Genomic DNA, 23,908 nt, shown 5'->3' with positions numbered 1-23,908 from the left:
TGTGCTTTGATTTCTGCTGGAAATGGGATCTGTAAGGCTTTGCATGCTCGTTGGAGTTTTGAAGAGGCTCCGTAGAGGCAGAAACGGCAAAAATGGGGAGGGAGCATGTTGCCCACTGCACGGCAACTTAACGCAACGTAAAAGGAGAGAGAACGCTTTACCTCGAGAATGGATGTCTGGATCTGCAGGATTTGCTCGTGACCCTTGACTTGCCGGACGCAGATCTTGCAGGAGAGCTGGGTGGTGGCGGGGCTGTAGCGCTCCAGGGAGAAGGCGCAGTGCAGCGGCTTCTGGCTGCTGCCCCACACACGGGAGAAGGGCAGCTCCTGCGAGGGGGGCAACCGGGCGCACGGCAGAGAGGGAAGGTGGGACAAGAGCAAAACAGGGAGAAAAAAAATCCATGATTTTTCTCTGCAATTGCGTTTTTACTAACATCCCTGCAAACTCAAAGTAGGACCAAACTAATAAATGATGATTCAGTTGATAAAAACAAAGATGCTGCATTTATTCAGTGGCACCAATGAGGAGAGACTCATCTAAAACAAAACTTGAGAGATGCACTTCACTTACTCCTCCTAGGCAGGGATCAGAACTCGTACTCTAATCGGCATCTCCTTGCCATCACCTTATACTACAGAATCCCAAAAAAGGAACCTCCCCTCAGGAACTGCCCTTCCTCTGTCAGTTAATGCAGCACAGAGCACGGCAGCACGTTTGCTGTATTTATGTTCCATCCGAATTTCTGAACACCCACCTGCCTGGGTAGTCACCTTGCACCCACTGCACTCAGGGGTCAGTCTCAGTTTTACTTCTTAGTTTCATGCTGTTATATTCTGTGACTACTTTCAGTGACTCCTCTATTTCAGCCAGGGACAGTTAATGGGGTGAATGCCCTCATCAAATCCTACATAGACAACTGCAGCAATTAATCATCAGAGATTGCTGGCATCCCTGGCTGCTTTGAGTTCCTAAAAACGTACAGAAATAGGCAGGAGATTACAGAGGGGGCAGCTACCTTCTGGTTTATGCTTACTTTGGAAATACCAAAGTTCTCTTACTGATGTCCTCTCTTTACACTTTCAGAACATGGGTTTTGTTGGTGGGTTTTTTTTTTTTTTGGTTGGTTGGTTGGGGTTTTTTTGTTTGTTTTCCAAACTGACATCGGCTATAAACCCACTGTAGTGTTCTGCATTGTAGCTGTGAAGGTGTGTAAGTAGTAAAAACAATTAAACCAAGCATGTTCTCTATTAATTTCAGAATATTGGAAAATACTGCAGAATTGGCAATCTGGAGAGCAATGTAAAAGGGAAAAGAAGACTGATATTAATATTTCATTCTACTGGATCTTAGCATTCATCCGTATGATTATGGAACAGTATTAAACAGCTTCAATTAGCAATTAGTCTAACACAAGGAAAGTAGTTTAAAGATTTTTACATCAGTTTTTCCAGAGGAGGATTATGAATTTTCAGATTACTCTGTCCTTTTTTCATGCACTATTTTTAAATTTTAGAATTGATTTCAATGGCACGTGATGCTGATCCCTCCAAGAAAATACATTAATTACATACGCAAATTTAATCTGGGCATAGATTCTGCTTGCATTTTTCAGAGCTCTATAAAGGGTTAATAAATAACAGAGACAGGGACAAAAAATGTGCCGTAGTTCCTTCACTATTTAATACTGATAGTTATAACTGAGTGACCTACCAACTAGTCACTCGTCATAATCAGCTGTTCAAATCAAATAAACCGTGCACTTCACTCTCATGATCACTTTATAAACGGAAGCTCACTAAGGAGCTTGCAGCTCAGAAAAGATGCGTTTCTTCATTCTTGCCTTCCTGTAAGCAATTTTGATTTGATTTAGGTCACGATCTTTTCTGTGCCCCTGAAGAAATTAGCTATGCACTGGTAATCTGAGAGCATACAGCTTCACAGATCAGCCTCACCCTACACTTTCAAGTACAGTCAAGACTAAACTAGGGAAAGTATCATCGTACTCATCACTGATACCCAGTTTAGTGCTTCTTACGAGTGTCTCGGGCTATCTGTAATGATGCACTAAGTGATAATGATAAGCTCTGCGTTTAGATCCTCAGCTGGTAGCAGTAGCAAGATACCAACAGTGATAAAGAAAACATTAGCAAAATATTAGAAGTGGAGCAACTGTAATTAGATTTTTCCAGAGTAATCATCGCTGCTTTCATTCAGAGTGGAAGAATCACTCAGCTGAAAAGAATTCTATGAAACATAATACAAGGGGGTAAAGCATGGTGGAACAATGAGAGTTTAAAGTGTTTCAGAAATGCTTTCAGTTTTATTCTCTCTTTATAATTAAGTTGCTAGCAGACAGCGGGAATGTAAATCACCTCATAGCTCTAGATAGACACTGGATCCTCCAAGAGACACAAGATGCTCGGAAGACAGCTGCTTTTAACCCCCAAAGGTGCCTGTCTGGCGTCTTAACGTGCTCGTCACAGCCTCTTCGTGCTCTACCACCCAGGCAGTTTTTAAGGGTTCCCCCCTAGTTACGTGTGAGCACGGTGGGAAGGATGCCAAGCACTCGGCATCTGCTCCGCAGGATGGCCAGGACAAACAAACGCACTTAAGAGTCTGGAGAAATTCTGACTACCACCTGCCATTAACTGCTTTTATGCCACAGTTTTACGTGATGATTTATTCATCTGTTCAAGCCTTGAAGCAGGATCTTTACTTATCTGAGAAATCATTAACATAAATCCTTCCTCATTCTACTATCTGATAATGGTTTCAGTTGATGGACCAAACAGACAATTATGGAACAGGCTCTTTTCAGCTGTTCTTGACAACCAGAACAGCCAACTTGTTTTTAAAGTGTGGTACCATAGGAGAGAAAGTAAGCAAGCACTGGAAGAAACTCCACATGAAGAAGTAAGATTCTTTTATATATAAAGAGGCTGGAACCAAATCAGAGCTGCCAACAGAGATGGGACATTTCATAAAGCATTTCCCTGAGAGGGAAATACAAAGCCAGTGTAAGCTGTTCTGCAGTTTCTGTTAGAAACAATTATTCTGTTTCTCAGCTGTGCGAGTCATTCAAACGATACTCAATTATAAAATGTAAATATTTATTTGGCTTCAGCATCAGCATTGTGTCAGACCATTCTGTCAGCAGAGGCTTTGCCCATGCTTCTGTAACCCTGAGCGGCTGCTGAGAGACCGGCTAGCAGGCCTGCTACATCAAAGTCTGCCCGAGCTCCGCCGTTCTCTGCCTGCCTTAAAGCAAGCACAGAACTTAAGCATTCTGTTGTGGGTTATGACTCCCTCAACTGACTCTGTTTTGGTTGGTTTTATCTTGAAGCAATAAATTGAATAGCTACTTTGGACTGTGCCACTTGCACTAGATTCAGCAAAGCGAGGTCCTTGCAATGCGTGAAGATTAATACCAAGAAATTTGCATTGGCTATCATGTCTTAGCAGCACCCTGCAGTTCAGCTTGGACTGGAAACTCTAGACTGTTACTTGCCAACAGAGAACAAAAGACCCTGAGTTTTATATACCATAAGCAATATATTTATTCATGTAAGTTGCACATAGCACTAAGAAAAGTGCTGAACCACACACGAAGTATTTTGAGGCCTCTGAGTCGCTCCCAGAACTTTGCATGCACCAGGGACTCACAACCAGCAAAGGAGGTGATGCCCCAAAGAAATAACTTTGTAGAAATTATCAAGCAGAAATAATCCTCCCTGAATTCTTAACTACAAAGAAACATGGAAGCTAGAGTAGCAAAACCTCTTTCTCTGGCTATCAGCAACGCAGTTTGCAGACAGCACAGTAAGTTCTGTTGTCTGTAGGCCATTTTCCTAAGTTACACCACAGTGTTACCTGCGTCCCGAGGGTCTGTTCCTCCTCATGTAGCTGCAATGCCTTCCTGCCACAGTCTTACCAAACCACGCGAACAGGAATTTCTACTGCGTCCAATACAGGAGAGTGAGAAAGGTTCAACTCTCAATAGTTTTATATTCTATTATTAGAGCTATTTAAACAAGTTGCTTTGCTGCAAGAAAAGCCTGGGTGATTTTTCACCAAGGGAACGTGGTGGTTTTGAAGCAGTCACCACAGCAAGACAAGTTCAACTGAATCTTTCCCCAGTTGTTTTCTCTTGTACACTGGACATTTAACTAATACACATTCTGCATGATGGGCCTGTGAGAGGTGTTTTGTCTGCCTTCTAAAGCAGTCAAAAGAGATCAGCATAAGACAATGCTACATATATTTAGTTCACATCTCTTGAATGGTTATTAGAAAGCAGTTTTCAGAAAACAGACTTGTTCTAAATAGTGCTTTGAGGTTGCATTTTGGACTATCATGCAGATTTATTTTCCAGGATTGGACAAGGGATCAAGAGACAACAAATTAATCAAAGTATGGAGCTCTGTTTCAAATATGGTGCGAGGCAAAACTCAATTTGTTGTATTAAAAGAAAACTCCTGAGTTTTTTTTTACTGCCCAGGAAGGTACTACTTTTGATAGATATCTGATATAGTAGCAGGACATCCTAATACTGATCAGTTTGTCTTTTAAAATGCAATTAGGTGGGTAGAATAAACAAAACAAAAGCAAGCTGGTCTTCATATGAAGCTAAAAATGAAGCAATTTCTTTAATTTTTTAAGTTGCAGCATGATTTAGCCTCACATTCTGAATTATATAGATTAGGCCTTATAAGTTTCAGAGCCCATTACACTGATGTTTTGGAGAACATGGCAACACATTTAAAACTTTTTTGCCAAAATACTGAATGATTGATAACTCTTTCTATATGCTTCTCGGAAAAGGGAGATTATATAGTCTAATTAAGCTCTGTATTTTAGAAGTCCTGCCCATTCTATGTGCCAGCACCTCACTTCTAATTTCCAGTAACCTGGAAATATACAGAAATACATGTAGAAATTCTTCTTTTGTTTTGATTTTTACTTCCCTGTCTTCAACAGCCTCTTTAATTAATGTAGTACAGAAAAAAATAATTTGCTCTTCCTCAGTTCTAATTCTTAGTACATATGTGCTGTAATTTGAACTTATGACATTTAAATGTCATTTTCAGACATATATTTGTAGCTATACAGAAATTGGAATGACAAAGATAGCAAAAACATCTTTGTGAGTGATAACTTTTAAGAAAAATATAGGCCTCCTGTTGGAGGTAGCTGAAATGAGGGAAAGTACAAGCTTGCATTTTTGTAAGATTAAAAATTTAAAGCAGTCTGTTATGTATGAAATCTGTGTTTGTCAAAATCATAAGGCAATGCATTTTTGTTACATACCCAAGAGATTAAAGCCACGCCTTTCAAAAAGAAAAGAGACTGTCGTCTTATTTGGGTGAAGCCTATACCAGTGAAAATTCTTACTTCCTCTGAATTCAACTGTAAAGAGATAAAATTGACAGGTACCTGACACGCGGTAAAGGGTTTAATTCTCCAAAGGAAAGGAGGGATATCAAGGACAGATATCTGAAGACTGAAGGTATTCCCTTTGAAATGCAGAAGTTTTGGTTCCTCCAGTAATTGTCCTCCTTGGAGTCTTTCATCTGAAACCACTTCCTGCAATGGCAGAGGAGGAAAGAATTTTTTCAGTATTAGGGACAAATACCAAATGTAAAGAAAATTCACCTTTGTGGAAGGTGGCTGGTTCCCCTGCGCGTATCAGGGTACAGCAGCAGAGCATTTCTGTCGGGGGCCAGAGGCCGTTTGCATTTCACCCCTGGAGTTAAAAGGCTGGTTCAGCACTGGCAGTGCCAGTTCTGTGCACGTAACGACGGTACTTGTGACGCTGAATTTTCTTGTTGGTCACCTCAGTCTCAATCCCCACAGAGCTTCAGATGAGGAGCCCGGTGCTTGGGAAGGAAACTTCAAGGGTATTGCAGCACAGTAGTGGCTGGCTCCACGTTTCGGGGTTTCAGGTCAAAGCCAGCCACTTTTCTTTTTTATTGAAAGTTACTCATGTTTGATTGTTACTATTTTGTTGCATCCCACAGGATCAGTATTAGGAAGGAGCAGTCTGCCTGCAGTCCATTACCCAGAGAGCTCCCCAAGATCAGCACGAAGAGGGAAGCAAGACTGTGTCAGCCCATTTCCAGGTAAAGCTACTTCCCTCCGAAGAGGAAAATGGAAACTGGTTAAACTGTGACACCACTGTAATTTAGTCCCTCTTCTGTTCTGCTATAACACAACTATCCTTGGTATTTTAATCAAAAAACTAGAGGTGGTGTATTCCTGAAACGCTTGACATACAAAGCTCAGTGAGATATTTACTTAACAGACTAGAAGGAAGATAGGCAACATGAGGCATGCTTGGTGAGTGCTCAGATCCAGATTAAGTCAACAGCAGTTTGGGTGAGAAAGCGCTCTCAGGACTTTAAAGAAAGGAAACTCGCCAAGTGTACTCCTCAGACAAAACGCTTCGGTTTCATTTCTTCTCCCTTGGACATTTTCAGAATTACTGGACAAGACCCTAAACCATTTGGGAAGGGCTGACTTAGAGCAGGGATTTGCACTACAGCCCCTCTGGAGGTCTGTTCTAATCTCAATTTTTATATAATTATGTGAATTTAAAACATAATAGTAAAAAAATCACCTCTGCCTGTACTTACACAATGTTCATTCCTGTACTGTTACAGTAAAAATACTAGTGAGGAAGGAAAGCTTGCAGAAGTCTTTAAAAATCAGCTAGCAAGCAGTCTTTCAAAATTACCATTTTTAATCCACATAAATGATATAAAATCTGCACACATTAAAGAGGTTTAGTGCTTGTCAGTAGAAAAGTTATTATTGGAAGAGTTACTGGAATCATTGTGACCTTCTGAAAATAGGACTGCTAGAGCTTTCTGAAACTATAATAACAGATTTCTATTATAAACCAATTTACAGGCATTCAGTTTGTTTTAACTCCTGATGGCTGCGTTTATAGGAAAGAAGGAATAAAAAGGGAGACTTTTAGTTTTCGATTGTCTACTGCAAAGGGAGTAGCTTGTTTCATAACTATTTTCAAAATTCCCTGAATGTGTTGGAATTTTTTTTAAATGTACCAATGTGGTATAAATAGTGCTCTACTTTTAATAATGCTTACAGTCCTTAATTCCACAAGCGTCAGCAGGAGGATGGCAAAATGCAAAATACAAAGGGCTTGGTTCTCTTAAAGTTTGAGAGCCAAGAGTTTCCCAACGTGCTAGGAATTGCATAAAGGGCAAAGTCATCTGTTAGAAAAGTAAGGTAAGGTCTCATTCAGGGACAAAGTTAAAAATCAAGGAACTTCATATCTTATACAGGACTGCACTGTAAAGGCTTAACAGTGTCAAACAAAACTTGGTAAGCCCAACTCAAATACTTTATTAAAAAAATAATCCGTATTTTCCACGTTCCCCATTTAATATTTACAATAGGCATGAAGTTGATGCAGTATGCTTTTAAGGGAAGTATAATTTCATAAATATACAGTTGTCTCATTATGTACAAACACCCTGTCCTAATTTCTGTGAATATGGAAAACTGGTAATTATTCTTCCTACAATTTTCTACAGACTCATCCAGGAAAATACTGGTAGCCCACGAATTGTGTGAGTGTTATAAAGGGTATAATTACAAAGCTATTGTAAGTCGTTAACAATCCTTTCAGTGGCTTTGCTTTTATTGGAAGCAAACAGACATTAGTGCGTGCTTCATTAAGATTCATGTTTCTATTCTGCACGATAGGAAAAGGAAATAAAATTCATCTGTCATAACTGTCTTCATTTCAGTTCCCAAAAGAAAACCATTTTGCTAGAGCTTCTGAGTTTACTAAGGCTGCAAAAGCCAGTGAATTTCATTGTTTCGTCTTGGAATACCATGTAGCAAAATCATGCTAATTTTAATTGCCTCTTGGGGATTGTTTTGTGTTCTTTTTTCTTTTTTTTTAAAAAAAAAGGGGAAACGCACGATTCTAATTAAGTTTTTGTTTAAAAAAATGGTAAGGCAATCTCCTTCTTCTTGCTCAAATTGTAAACAGGAGAGGAAATCCTGAACTGACTAATGACAGTGTAAGGGTAATGAGCATGATAAATACTATACATCAAATGATAATGACTTACATTTTCTGCTTGCAGTGGAGCAGCACTCCGCTCCAGATGCAGGCAAGCTCTGCCTGTGCCATGCAGTAGCCAGGGCCCTGAGCCCAGCCTAACTCTCTCTGCTTATCAGGTGTAGCTTTGCGCTGGGTTAACCGTGGCTACGTGATTTTTGGTCAGTCTAGAATGTGGGCAGAGTGGGTTCCCATCTTCCTGGCAAAAAATGAAGAGGCAGCTTGGCTGCCCGAAAGCTCTTGCAGCGTAAATCCACAAGTGAAACAACAGTGCAGAGAAATTAAGGGACTTACTTATCCTAAGTTATGCAGCAGTGGCATTAAAAAATACGGTATTCTCATCTGTTTGAGTTCTGGACTGTTGCTGTTGCCAAGGGACTATCCCCAGGAATAAAGGAATGTTCGTATTCTATGGAAAGATAACTAAAATGAAATTAAGGAAGTGAAACCATTTACCTGAAATGCACAAGGTGTGTTATCCATACAATATACTCTCAGATTGTAATCCAGAGAATTGCAAGACAGGCAGCCAAAAACCGCTACTTTCAGCTGTCGAACGGCACAGTCAGAGATCGGTTCTCCAATAAGAGCATAAGTTCCAAAGCTGTTTAAGAGAATGTGACAGGCATAAGGATCCAACAGGCAGTAGCAAGAAGTAGTTTCCTCTTCCACAGACATCACTTCCTGCAAAATGAAATTCAGGTTTAAAAAAAAAATAAAATAATAAAATCAATACGCCTTGACAATAGGAGTCATGACATTATTTGTTTATTTTTATTCAAGTGGTATGCAAAAGTATTTTTGAGAGCCAGTCTGCATGCTCTTTGCTCACGTTGACCTCAGGGAAGGGGAGAAGGTAGACTACCTATATGGGGTAAATACTCCCAATTTAGCCCTGAGTCAGCAACAGGATTTATGGAATGCATTGTGCAGAATTCAATGTGTACAGCACATAATAATAATGATGATGCGAAAACAATTTTAACATCTTTTTTCAAGTGCTCTTGACTTTCTAGCTAATTTTTATCCCAAAGTCATGTTAAGAAATAACCTTGAAGTTTGCAGTCAATAAGCAAACCTTGAACAATAGTTGGTATTTGACTTTCTTTCAGAACATCCATTACAGTTACGTTTACCTTCATTAAAAAACTACCTATCCCACTCTTTTGCCTTTCATGCTTAGTTCTGCGTTACAGCGTCATTAGACGAGGTATCTGAGCAGCCTACAGGCTGCTGTTACACTCCTCATTAATTCCAGGGTGTTTGTAACCAGCACCGAGGGAGCTCACTGAGTACTGAGTGCAAGTAGGAAAACTAAGCTGAACGTGAAATGGTTTAAACGAGAGCACCAAACAACACAGGGATTTAAAGGAGGGAAAGGACAGAGTGAGTTACGGTGTCCATGAACGTTTCAACTGTTTTTTTCCCCTCACACTGCAGTCAGCCCAACTGCTCCAGCAGCAGCAGTGCAATAAAATCTGATTGACTATGGATTTGTGTCTGGTTACTGGGTTCTGCGGTTCTAGTAACATGTACGGTGAACGCTTTAGAGTTGGGAAATTCAGCACCTTTCTATCCTGGGTGGATTTCTGTAATGTTGAGGAGCAGTTTGGTGCATGCTTTAGCCAGAGTATTATTAGTAGGCTGTCTCTCCAAATGATGCGGAAAGTTTAGGATGTTGGAGACGGCTGCCTACCAAGCAGTTTCAGTTGAAGATGGCCAGTGGGCTTAAAAAACGCAGGTGGACAGACACACATGATCAAACGCGCATGTCAGGAATGCACAAAGCTTAAATTCCCCAGTAAATCAGGATAAGAAAATACATGTTCATCTAAGAAAGCAAAATATTTCATTTAATGTACACTAATCCTTCAGAGGTTATGAGCAGAGCACGATCACTGAATGCCCACTAAAATGACATGTACAGAGACACAAGATTTTTAAATCAGGAGGATCTTTCTAGGTTAAAAAAAAATTAAACTTGAAGTGTATATTTTTAACCAGTTCCATAACTTTCTGTCATGATAAATTCTTACATGTATATAATTATCTGTTCTGACCTGAGTCTCTTTGGGAGCTATGATCTACGAAAACAGGGGTTTTAAAAATAAATGGCTACTGGCTGCATTATTAAGTGACCTGAGAAAATGAATACTTTCTCTTGTCACATGGGCTAGATCATAAAGTTGACCCTTTTTTGCACATCTTGGTTAAAATAAACCAGTTTAGCTGCTTCTTAACAAAATGCAAAATCCTTTTTTTTAAAATTGTTTCTCTAAAGTGTCTATCACTTAGATAATCTTTGACCTGCACCTGCATGAATAATAATCACGTTTCCATCATTAGTACAACCTTTTAGTGGGAGCAGAAGTCTAAACTTACCTCCCATTTTCCTTGCTGTGTCCTTTTTTTCAAGTGAATATTCCAGTGCTCTGAATTTACTTCTGCGCAGTGTGGTATTGTCAAGGCAAAGGGAGTGCTGACACAGAAATCTGCAGGCCCACAAGTTACTTCTGGTCCTAGAAGAACATCTGTGCCTTCTGGCTGTAGGCTTTGGCGGGAGGAGAAGGCATTAACATCTGTCAGGCTCTTATTAAAAAGGAGTGAAATTTTACTTTAACTGCAAATTTTAAAATATTCCAGTTAGAATCTAAGTATCTTACTGATCCATTACAGAAAAGGATAAGCAAGCCAATTACCGTGCTAATTTTCACGTAGAAGCAGGAGATGAAACAAAACTATTAGGCCACTTCTACTCACATCATTGGCTGGTCAGTTTAGGATTCTGGTCTTTAAAATACATTTCAATTTGCTTAACTAAATACAACACTAAAATTACTCTATGCAAGTAAGCCCGGCTTTATGCACCAGCTGGTAGTATTACCATCTAATTCTGCCTTCAAAGCCTGTCATCAACAATATTTTCACAGTAGTGAAGATAAAACAAATTATCGTTTAAAAACACAGTCTCATAGATTTTTCCAGATCGAGTGTGATCTCCCTGGTTTGAAAACACATCTGTATTCTGCAGACTGAGCCGGCTAGGTAACTCACAGCAGCCAGCAGGGACAGGACTCCTTTCCTTAAATTCAGAACTCGGCAAAGTAGCCACGTGCACACGGGCTCCCGTACAGTCAACGGAGATCCCATCGGCACAACTGAAGCCTAGGGAGTCATCTAATCTCAATGTAATCACTGACGTTTGGTTAGATTAACTGCTTGCTAAATTCTAAAGATGAAGTATCTGACAAGAATCTTCTTTTCTTCTCTTTCATTCAAACCCAAATTTAACCCTGTCCCACACAGATATGTTTGCTGTACCTGTCATGATAAATGCCTGTACAGAACCACTGACAAAGTGGGTGAGACTCACTTTGTAGACATCAATACTGGCAACTGAAACATCTTGCCCTGGTGGTTTTGGGTTGTTTTGTTTTGTTTTTTTACACTGTAATCCTTCATCTGGGTTGTATAATCCCCATTTTTGGCTTCTATATTCCTGGACATGTAGTTCACTCTTAAAATTAAAGCAAATGGTGTTTCCATGATAAAAATAAGGGGGAGAACCTCAACCAAGACATAAATAAGGAGATACAACAATAAAACCAAGATACAAACAAGGGGGAAATCCCTGTTTATGCATTTCCCCGTCACAGCCTACGGGAACACTGCCCGGCAGCGCCTCGCAGCAGCAGCCCGGCCCCCGCTCCCCCGCGACGCCCCCGGTCACCCGAGCCGACGGGGTCAACACGTTAAAGTGCAGGTGGCTCTCGCACAGGGCCACTTATGTGGAGCCCTGCACTTAAATCAGACTCCAATCCTGCAAACTGACTTCGCACATCCACCTAACATCACCTGGGGGGAGCATTCTCAGGACAGCTGTAATAGCAGGTGCTCAGAACGTGCAGTTAAAAACCACCATTCTTGCTAAAGGCTTGAAAAGTTCCAACAACTTCAGTGACATCCCTTACTAAAGACTACACGTGCAAGTATTCGTGAGATGAAGTGAAGATGAAACACGCTAACAAAAAAGGCCAATTCCGCTTTTCCTTTTGCAAGTGTCATAATAATAAACGCTCCCGAAGCCTCGGTGCTCCGAAGTGTTTGTAGGGTTCTTAGGCTAAAAAAAAAAAAAATCAAAGCCCCACCGGAGCCTGTGCCCTGGCTGCCATGCCGCCTTCAGCAGCGAGTGCGTTGGAGGGAGGGAGGAGCGGAGAGCACAGAGCAGGCAGCGCTCGCAGGCCTCGCTGCAGCAAAGCATCTCACCGCCGTGAGAGACACGTGAGATCCGCTGAAATCAAACAGCTCAAGCAAAAAACAACTTGCTTCTGCTTATGCCTATGAATAACAATTTTTCACAACTCCTGCATTGCTAGGAAAACAGGTTTTGCACAAAATGCCATCACTTAACAACCAACCACTGCTACCCTTTACAAATGGCATTTGATTTCCTTAAAAATGAAACCTTCTGGCAGTTACCCCAAATCACCTCTCTTTCCAGCTAATTTAAGAAATCATCCAGTTAGTTACTTACAAATACAAAGAAGAATGTCTCAGAATTATTAGAAACCCTCAAGTCAACTTTTAAACATATTTAATTTTCAGTAAGTTAATTCAGTTCATATGATTCCTCTCCTCTGTACCTCGGCAAAGGCCGGCGCGTTCTGCCTCCTCACCTCTGTTTTGATGCAGCTGCAGGCGGGGGGTAACAAGAGCACACTGCCAGAGCACCAGTCAAACCTTCCTTACCTAACCTGGTCGGTGCATTTCCATCCTCCCTCTCTCCCAACACGGCCATCCTTTGCCAAGCGGCTGCTGCTGACAAATGCATAAACACGGGGAGGGTGGGGTGATGGTGGAATTTTACTGAAGTTACCTCCAGTACAAAGCTTGACAATTCATCTTCAATAATGGGAGCACAATAGAGGTTATTTTGGTTTTAGCACAACACCCTTAGAAGATGTGAATCCAGAACTTTTAGCCATGCTCCGGGTGATGATCCCCATCAGAAATAGCTCCAATTTTTCAAGCATCAAGAATGAAACAAAACACGAATCTACAAAATACAAAAAGCAGTAACGTCCATAGTGGTAGGGGAGTCCTGCGAGCAGCCTAGCAAAGTTGATGCAAAAGGTGACTGGGAGACTGACTGTAGTCTGCCACACGCCCTCCCACTCACCTCATTAAAACAAGAAAAGAATAATTTGAAAACAAAAAGAAAAAGCCAGAGTCACTGAAACGGCGTAGGCTCTGTGGCAGCCCCGGGCAGCTTTCCAGGGTCACTCTGCACAACGGCCGGCCGCGTGTGCGTGACCAGCGACAAGCTCGTCTGCAAGGGGCTGTTTAATCGCTTTTAGAGACTCATTCCCCTTGTAGAACATATTGGACAAACATAAGGGAGTTCTGGGAATTATTTAATGCCAAATGAACTGAAATCAGTTAATTAGATGAACTCTCACACTTGTTGCGAGTAGCGGGAGTGTTTCTGTGTAATAACTGACATGGTATTAAGGCTCTCGTGCAGTTCCCAGCCGTTTATTTGGCAAGGCGGGAAAGGAAAACATTACCAAATGTGAGTAGCTAATATTCCCATTGTTACAAGTTAAAAAAATCAGTAACCAGACCTGTCCCCTCAAATCCATCAAAATCAGAGGTCTGTAAGTTTTCCAATAAAAGACAGACAAACAGTCACTGTTGCTGTGCAAAAATTTAAAAATGTATTTTCTAAAAACAGACACTGGAAAGAACCGTTGGAAATTTCACCCCACAACAATCTGACCTCTACAAAGGACTAGTAGAGAGGTTCATTGCATTTAGAGTTTCCCTTTCAGTTTAGAAATCGCTGCTAGAGGGACATTTGTGCCTGAAGCCGGAACGCTGACAAGATTTTATGGGGAGGGTTTAGCCCCTCAAGGGGAGGGCCAGAGCCACGCAAAGCCCCGTTCCCACCAGCTGCCACACGCCAAAGCAGGTGGCTGCGTGTCGCCCGGCCCAAGGGAACAGCACAAGGTGCTGCACATGCTGGGTGTCCCCGTCCCTTTCGCCGTGCAGAGGCCCTGAGCTGCAGGCGTGGGGTGCCGAGGGGCGCGTTCCACCCCAACGCTCTGCTCCCTTAAAATCCGCGCTGGAACGCCGGGAAGGTTAACTGGGGAAGCAAGGAAGGCAAGAGGAAACGATGCTGGGTCTGTTTTTTTTTCTGGATGGAATGAATTTCAGAGAAGAATTTAATATTTGCCTGTCAATATTTACTCTCCCAGTGGCTTATCATAAGCATCTGCAACAGAGAACCTCGGGGTATAACAGGCTCCTGAGCGAGGCGCGGTACCTGGGCAGTGAAGGCTGGCTGGTAATGAACACATCTGTGCCTTCAGTCTGGATTTCTCACTGCAGTTCACTCCTTGGATGGCAAAAATACTTTGCTTTCAGACCGCTACAGATACCGAAATACTGTTTTTTCCTTCGCCTTTGCACCGACACTCATACAAATGAATGTGATAGAAAAACAGCAAAATAAATTCATGGTTCAAAAAAATCAATTTAAAAAAGGAACAGCATGATATTTAAACTATATACCCATCAAGCCTGCAGTTTGCAGCTGAAATGGATTCTGTTGCTGTGGGTTGCTTTTGTGAGATGAGAAAATTTTGCCTTTGGAAAATAAAGGTACATTATTTGTCACCTTCATATACCACATTGCATGTAAATGCATACATCTATGAAGCTTTGATTTTTCAAATTATATAATTACAAAATATGTTTCAGTTTGGACAAGACTGTCTGGTTTCATTCTGTGTATGCAAACTCCACTGTGTGTATACTATATATAAGTGTTGGACACTCCAAGTTAGGTGTGCTCCAAAAATACATTCCACTTTTCTGATTATGCATCCAAATGTGTTCAGTTACCACTGAACCTTCACATTTCTGCTAAATTCCTAGAAAACAAAAGGACAAAGAAAACACGGGGAGTAGATCTGGTCATCTCAGTCCTCTCTGTTTTCTTTTCTCCTTCTAATTTTCTACTGTCTAATCTTCCCACTGGTATTTGACTGTATGGTTGCAATCTCTGAAAACCATTATTTTACAGTATTTTTATAATCACTGCGTCTCTGTTATGCTTTTTTCTATATTCAGAACATAGAGACATATTTACAATTTACAAGGTTTAGTCAATCTAAAACTCATGGGAAGTTTTTGTAGGATACTAACCAAACACACTAATATATTTGTATAACTCCCAACTTTATGTTCGATGGAAGAATGCAGTGTGAGGGTTTCTATATATTCAGGGATCCAAATCTTTACAGTTTATATGGGCACATATAAAGAAAAATAATTTGCTTATACTGTAGGTGACTAAATGGTCGTCTTAATTAAGAATCGCTTTGGCTATTCTCATCTTTTCTCGCATTGCAATCGGTATGGTATTGGAAACATACTATTAAAATGACAGCAGTGTGTAGGGAGTAGGGTAGGAGAAAAAGATTGTGAGAAAGGAGAAATAGAAAAAAATGGTGATCAGGAAAACTACAGATATTTCAGGGCAGATTCTGCCTTCTGTTACAGCTCCGTTAACGTTGTTATTTAAGTATGGAACTCAAACCGCATTCAACAAGGACGCTATTACCTCAGTAATTCAGAGTGGCATTTTGGTAGCTTTCACACGGGATGTTATAGAGCTTTCCATGCATTAAAGGCGCAGAAGAGAACTGCAACAAATTTGCTTGCTGCTTCCGAGTGAATCAGTAACATAATTGGGACCAGACCCCAGGATGCCAAATACTTGCCCATGCCTCATATCCCCCCACCCCGTCAGCAGGTTCTATCATTAGAGGGTTGGATTATCAGCCCTTTCCCACTGGAATATCAAACCTTTCACCACATTCAAGAACATCTACTTTTTCATTAGCACATGACCACAACACGTAAGAGCCACACACAGAAGCAGATTCCCCCTTCCTCCAACTACTCAAGTACACGTTTTCCCCCCTTTACTTGAAAAGCATCACGTAAGTGGCAGTTTTGGGGGGGGGGGGGAGATACTATTCTGATTTAGCAGAAATTATCTCCTCACAAGGCTCGGTATATAATAATCACACTTTGCTGCTTCTCAGCCTGCCTCTCTCCAACATCTCCTTTTCTTACAATTTGAAATTGGTTTTTAACCAGACTATGATGCTCCTTCTCTAAAAGGAGAAGCTCGAAGCTGAAGTGTAAAGGTGTCAGTGCTTTCAGTGATTTTGTTCCAGCTGCTCTCATCTTATTTCTAGACCCCAGTAAGACCAGCTACTTTGCCACTGCCGGCAAACATCTCTCTCCTTCATAACAATCTAATCGGATTGCAGTACGGATTTTTTATTTATTTTTCATTTCTAAAACCTCTTTAAGCACAGATGCTGGCAGCAGGTGGTTGTGGAGCACTAGCATTTTAAAGACAATAGCCACACACTAGACCCTGTGCTAGCTCTTCCATGATGAGCACATGGGGCTCAAGACCAGGCTGTTGACAACGGGCGTGCAATCTCTAGTAGAATCCTAAAGGATTTCGGCGCTACCATCCGCACAGAGTTGCTGTCACACCTACTGAAATACTGGTTTGCTTTTCTGGAAGAAATACACTTGAGCTGCCTCCCTGGTGGGGAGGATTTGGGGTGAGGGCCGAGGGGTGAGGAGTCCTTCCCTGTAGGTTACCTACAGGCTCTGGCCGATTCTTGGCTGGACACAACTAGCCAGAAGAGCTCCCAGCCAACAGTGCTGAGACATCCACATCCCATTCCCGTTAACCGAGCGACAATTTCTAACTGCACAGACCCACTTGCTAGCTGTGATTCCCTGCAGCCTTGTAACTAACTTCTTGAGGTGTGAACTAACTTCTTAAGCCTGTAACTAACACATTTTGAGGCGTTCTGATTTGAGGAATGAAGCAGCAGATAGTGATCTCTGGTCCAGCGTAGCTCTGCTTAGTCTTTCTGGCTCAAGTATGAAGTCAGAATCATGCAAGGAGGCAAGAGACATTTCACTCTAATTCTCACTTGGGCCAGAATCAATAGCTTTGTTATTTCTTTCACAAACATCAATAACCCGTACTTTCTGCCAGCATCAAAGCACACGTATGGTGTTTGAAGGTTGAGCTTAGCTATTTTTCTCTGTAAGAAGTCCTTTAAGCGGTTCTTTAGGAAATTCTAGCTGCAAGAAGCATCCTGGAGGATCTATGCAGTGAAGACCACGTATGTGTCCCTAAGACATTTTGCTTTGGTGTCTTTTTGGAGGGACCACCAGTTCCATCGCTGATTTATTCAGTTATATGAGACACTAAAGAATTTTCAAACCTGAATTTGATTTCTGTTTAGAATACAAGGAGTTTCCATTCCACGGAGGATTGTATCAATTTACAGCGAAACCAACTGATAATTTCATCACAGTATCTGTAGGGCACACACAGGGATTTTTTTTTTCCACTACAAAGTGACAGTGAATTCAGTGTAGCTCTATCAGATCCCGTATCATCTCCGTTCCTCTATGTCTTTTAATGTGTATCTCATACCAACCTACCTCAATAGCTAAATAAGGATTAGAAGTGACAGCTAACCCACTAGTCCGAAATAATCTAAATCTGAACAGTGTGATCCTTCTCTAACACACATTAAAGATCCATAAGGTACCTGCAAATCTCTGTAAGAACAATACAGGCCTTTCATGCATTTACTGATCTGGTTAACTTTTGTATTAAATTAAATTCTCCTGGCTACCTTGTGATGGGGACCAGGTTTCATTCAGAAATTACAACTCAAGCTACTTCATTTTTAATGGGGATAAACCTTCAACCTGTGAAGTAAAGAAATTCTATCCTCTTTCTCTAATCCTCCGGTTTACCCTTCCTCCACATCCAATGTCCAGACGAACCATCACCTTCCTTTTAGGGCTATCGGCGTGACAGACCACGTGCGGGTACAGCAGCTCTGCAGGGTGGTTTAGGGCTCCCCACACCGAACAAATTCTAATTCTGAGCTGCTGGCATCTCCTCCCCGCTCCGGACACCCCGGGGCACTAACAGAGGCGGCTCCCTGCACCTCAGTGCCACCCGCGGCTGCTGCAAAACTCTGGTTTAATCCACCCAGTTCAGATGGGCGAGAGATGCATCCGCCTTGCCTCAACTGTGTGAAGAAAAATACAGTATTTTGATGGAAAAAAAAAAATGAATATTTGCTTTTGTCTCATTTTATCAAATTTCACTTTAAAGAAGGAAGGAAGGAAAAATTCCCCTGTGATAATCTTTGGTTTAGTTTGCTACCTCTGCTTCAGCCCACAAAAAAGGAAAACAGTAGGCAAAATTTGCTGCTTGTTTTTAATTAACCTATTTTAATTCATTTCTGCAGAACCCTTGCAGATAAAACGGCTCTGTTTTTTTTTTTTTTTTTCTTCTTTCCTTTTGCATATCTTAATCTTTCACTGAAAATGATCAAAAACCTATGGCAGCAGATGGGGATGGAATATGAAAGTTTTCACAAATGAGGAGAAAAAAATAAAAAGAAAACAAAAATAGATTTCACTAAGTTTTGAAAAAATATTTCTAGGCTTTAAAATTTATAGGCAGATTTGTATCTTTCAGTTCTTAAAGGAAAACTCCACTAATCATTTGGCTATAAGTTACTGTAAGTAAATATTTACTGCATATGCAGTCATTTTCTTCTTTCCATGTCTCCTCCTCTCAGATATACCCACCAATTTTTCAGTGCTTTTAGCTGAATGCATATTTAAGGTGAGGGAGATAAGAGAAATAACTGCTGTAAAGAACTATAACCAACTCTCCTGTCTCCAGTTGTACAAATTTGCCCTTGATTAGTACTTCTAAAAACTGTCCCTCTCACGAGCACTCAGAATGAGGCTTAATCAGTGATCCACTCTTCACCTGGGACCAAGGTCTCCTGCAATTATCCTTCAATTAAGCAACTGAAGTATATACTACATCTTTCTTCGTTCTGTTTGGAATGTAAATTATGAAGGGGTAGGTTCAGAAAGCTAAGAAAGTTATTTAAGAACTATTTTTTTGCAAAAATATTGTTTGGAGTACCTCACTGCACCTTGTGAGACTGGATGTAAAGGTAGGACCAATAAATTCTGTCAGCGCACTTACTGAACTACAGTTTGTCAGCCGCACGCAGCATTAGGAGCAGCAGAAAGACTCAATGTCAAAAATAGAAGAAATTAATTCAGGAGTAGTTTAGATTAGAGCAAGCGAAAAAAAAGGTCAGAAAATGTAACTTAAAAGCCTCAGTGGAACAAAGCCACGTTCCAGAATTAACAAGCCCTGTTCCAGACTCTGCAGATACGAGATCCTCAGCGAGTTCAGACTGTGGCTGGCGCCTTTCACTGCATGAAGACACGGTCTCCTACTTGCAGAGCTGCACACAAGCTGCAGCAGCTGACTTCTGGCAACAACTCAGAAAGGGGGACTGCAGAGTGCTTTTCAGTAGCTTATTTTAATTAAATATAAAATGCGATTATCCCTGTCACTTTTCATCGGACAATCTCTAAAGATTCAGCAGGCATTATCCTCCAGAGCAGGGCAGGAGCGAGGTGGCTTTGTCCACTGCTGAAACGCTGCTGTTCAGAAGCGTGAAGAGTAGCACACGAGAGCTTGAGGACACAGAATACTTACTGCTTTAGAAGTTGACATTGGGTACCTAGACGTTGCTCAAGGTTTAAATGGGGAAAGACTCTGGCTTTAATGATTTTTTTCCTTTAAAACAATTGTTACATACCTTTAGTGACAGCAGAGCAGAAGGTGAGCACTTTTGTTTAGTCTTAGAGGCCCACCTGCAGCAGCAGAGCTCTACCTAGCTTAGAAAAGGGGAGGGATGCCAAGGTGAACAGTGCTGTAAAAAAGACTTAAATCCCTGTTTCTGCTGTCTGCAATATGAGTATATTCCTGAAAGGTCTCATCCAGGTACCGGACTGACTCTACTTAAATTTGACAGAGTCACAAAATAAAGAAAACCCATTGTAAACAGTGAGTGAAGAAGGTGAAGTATGCTTAGCAGTAATGAAAACAAAGCCTGAAGTGATACATCCCAGAGTCAGTAGCACAAGGCAAAGGCTGAGTACAAGATTTTTGAATGTTCTGTGTTTGCTGACAATCTTTTAAGGGTAATATCAAGGTTCCTTAAACCGGAGGGTGGGGGGGGAAGGCGGAGGATATAAGCCGGCACGACGGCGGCAGGCTTTCCTGAGTATCACTGAGCCGCTAACAGACAGGGTGTATCTACCTGTGTCTTACCTGAAGGATGCAAATTCCTGGAAAACACAGGCAGGAATGGGGGCAAAACAACCTTGTAGAGGAGTTTCTCATGTGTTGTTTCAACTCAAATGCCTGCGTGCAGAGAGGAATTGGGACAAGTATTTATGATGGGTGGAGGTTTGATGCTGGCAGTGGACAGGACGACTAGTCATTAATAACACTAAAGGGTGTAGTAATTTGAGAGGTATCTTAAGTATTGCTTACTGTCTAGACAGTAACTGGAGATCAAATTCCTGGTTTTCTCTCCTGTTCTTCTACTACTGTAATTTCAGACGAGATGTTTCAGATTTAACTTCAAATGCATTTTAGTTCTTCATGTGCAATTTGAGCCATCCTGACTCAGTACTGGCACTGTGGGCCCCTCCTGGGGGGAGTATCACAATCTGGCAACTAGATGCATCTTCTAATTCATGAATTGTTGCACTTTTTACCTCAACCTTTTCTAGCACTTCTCACCTCAGCTCTTAAGAGAGTACTGCAAACCCTAGTATCTCTTGAGTCCGTCAAATTCACAGGGAACTTGCCAAGAACCAAAGGTAATAGTTCTCTGAAGTTTTCACTTTAGAATAAACGTACCTCAGAAATTAAATAATGAGAACTTTTACCTCATGAAATAAACCACCACGAACAAAAAAAAAATGGTCTTAGGGAAGAAAAAACAACCATGGGTCTAAAAAGAAAGAATACGTTTCACTAATCTCGACAGTTCAACGCTATTGCTAACATTTCATAAGCTTTACCTTCCCTCCAAATCCAGATATTAGTCCAGTGAGAACGCTACACTTGGACTGAACAAGCTCTCTTCATTTGCTGAATCACACTTGATTATGAACCAGTTTTGTGATTTTACTCTCTTGCAGCATTTGTTTCTAGCTCAACATGAGTCAACCAAGCTGAACTGAACTTGGGTTTTGCTGATGTGTGGTCTGTCAGGCTCAAAGAAATGAGTGAAGAGCATTTTGATTCTTTGTAATCCATGTTGTGCAAAATGTAAAGCCTCTAGGAAATCTTTTTATGGGAACAACTATCAAAATCTACTATAACCATCCCCTCCTTTGGCCATGTTTATTCATAAAAATAAAGGGGAAGATCCATTGGAAAGCAAGTGACTTTGGGCCAAATTCAATTGTCTTTCTAATGCAGAATAAAGGCAATTGAAGTGATTACAGTGGAATCAATGAGAACACCCACACGTGCAGCTGGCAACAGAATTTAGTGCCACACATCTAACAGAACATTTTAAAAGCATTTACAAATGAACTAGGTTTCTTTTGGACGACAGACATTTGCTACACACATCATGCGCCAGCATGAAAAAACCCAAACCAATGGCCTGCATTTGCCAAACCATAGTACTTCTGTTTGTTTCCTTTTCTCCTTCTTGTCTTTGAAATAAGTATGACAGAGCTGAAACCTTGAGAACCTCAGAGATCTAGCTTGTCTTATTTATGAAAGATCACCAGTATTTCAAACATCACCTTCCTGTCCCACCAGATCCAATGTTGAAAAAATACCCCAAGGATCAAAGTGGTTCAATTTTTACTGTTCATCAGCTCGTGCTGCAAATCCAGTTGGGGAAGAGATTTTAATGGTGATTTATAAAACAAAATAATTTAAGAAATGGTCCTGAGCATTCCCTTATTTGCATCATCTAGGCTACCAAACATCTGTCAGGAAGTAGGAACAATTCAGTACCCACATACCACAGGGTCATATTCAAACTGATGATCTGGATAGTGAATTTTAACCGGTCGCCTGCATGTGGTGAGTCTGTGGACTCAAAGGTTCTGTAACAAGTACTTAATGACAGCACCTGTGCTGTTAGTAGACATGTGTACGTAAATCTGCAAATCAAAAGTGATAAAAATCATTGACTCAGATCTCAGCATGTATCATACATCAGTCTCCTTGAGGTATCCCATCCTTTAACAGCATTTGCAGTAATTCCCTGCGATTTCACAGAAGCATCACACAAAGATCATTTCTGCTCTCATTTATACCGACACAGCATCTGTCACAACAGCGAGGTCACACCAGCAACAGGGAAGATGGAGTGACTCTTGCACATTCCATTCCTTCAGACAGTGTTGACAAGAAATCCATTAAATAGAACAGTTCCACAGATTCTGGATGTGCATGTGTGCTTTTTTTAATGTACTTCTTACCTGGACTCCTTCTGAGTGATGGCAAGATAGATTTCCCATGAAGTCTCTTCCGGAATAGCTCCATGTGGTATCAACAAACTGACTCCTGCAAAAGAGCAAAGGCAGAATTTATCTTTGGGAAAGGCACTGGACATATAGAACAACACACAGCTGGCCTCTGATTTACAGGATCTCAAAGGGCCGTCTGCTAGAGCAGAAGGATGCTCCTCTGAAATAGTGGTTCTGACTACAGCATTATCAGATGAAACGAAAAGATATTATTATTCACATTTCAATTATATTATGATTCACATAGAGATTAATATTTAACTGTCTTAGAGCCTGCAATTATATAGACTCGTCTGCCTTAAACTTCCTTGCTCCAACCGAGCTCTTAGACAGTTGACTTCCCATTGTTTTACGTCACTAAATGACACTGGATTCATAGTCCAGATGTGTCTGAGGGCCTCTGCATCACTACAGGCAGACTTCTTTGCCTACTTCACCATTTACACAAAAGGGAATAATTTACAGAAGCAAAAGGTACCATCAGCTCTTCCCTTAAGGCTTCCAGCAAGAGTGTTCATAATCCCAGTCATTTTGATGGTCTTGTTACCCTGACAGGCAGCAACAAAACAGTCTCTTTTGAGTTCCCTACTTAATTGTTTTTTTCCTTTTTTTTAAAAAATAATAAAGATAGACAAAAGCATGCGTGCCTTTGGTAACTTTTAAGTTAGCCTTTGCCAGTTTCTGGAAGGCAGTTAGGGGCCAAGCCACTCTGGGGAGACGTTAGAGTCTTTCACTCTTACTTGCCAAAATGCCTCTTAGTGGCACACATCTTGCCGTCTGCACAGCTCCATGTTTTACAGGACATGATCATGGTTTAAACTTTTCTTGAAGCCTCCTTGCCTCTTTTTAACTTTGAAATCAAATCTGATAATTCTAGGATCCCAAGGAATCTCATAATGGAGAGAGTACCTAACCAAATCCATCTGAACTTGCATGGAAATCACCATACCTTTTTGTTCACATACACAATAACTAGTGAATCCAAGTGATATGATTTTCCTTTTACTCCACTAGTATAAATTAGAAGTTAGCCAGGATGCTTTCCATTGGGTACCAGTGATATTAAACTGTTGTACAGCATGCTTAATACAGGAAAACTGTATTTTACTTTGCATATGTCACACAATGCAGAACCTCAGCTAAGTAGTGACATGATTGCACTATAATTTACAATTGGCTAGAAAATTTGATCTTACATAAATAGGCAGAAGGAAGTACATAAATTGCAAGCAGACCAGATATATATTTAAAGAATCTAATTGATGGGACTGTCATTATATAAAGTAGCTAAATAGATAGTAT

At 41.0% G+C, this 23,908-nt stretch overlaps 1 protein-coding gene across 2 annotated transcripts in view; it reads right to left on the bottom strand.

Annotated features, from left to right (window-relative positions):
• The window catches only part of UNC5D (unc-5 netrin receptor D), a 167,607-nt gene that overhangs the window by 12,144 nt on the left and 131,555 nt on the right, over nt 1–23,908 (bottom strand). For both annotated transcript variants that reach the window (XM_032998334.2, XM_032998335.2), the window contains 5 exons: nt 22,559–22,643; nt 10,478–10,646; nt 8,552–8,779; nt 5,434–5,583; nt 162–326 (listed from right to left, as the gene is read on the bottom strand). In XM_032998334.2, the coding sequence (XP_032854225.2) occupies nt 162–326; nt 5,434–5,583; nt 8,552–8,779; nt 10,478–10,646; nt 22,559–22,643 (797 nt within the window). The remainder of the gene's footprint in view (nt 1–161; nt 327–5,433; nt 5,584–8,551; nt 8,780–10,477; nt 10,647–22,558; nt 22,644–23,908) is intronic.

The sequence above is a fragment of the Tyto alba genome, unplaced genomic scaffold (assembly GCF_018691265.1).
Source record: "Tyto alba isolate M040663 unplaced genomic scaffold, T.alba_DEE_v4.0 Super-Scaffold_34, whole genome shotgun sequence".
NCBI classification, from domain to species: Eukaryota; Metazoa; Chordata; class Aves; order Strigiformes; family Tytonidae; genus Tyto; species Tyto alba.
This window is presented reverse-complemented; position numbering and strand designations above follow the sequence as displayed.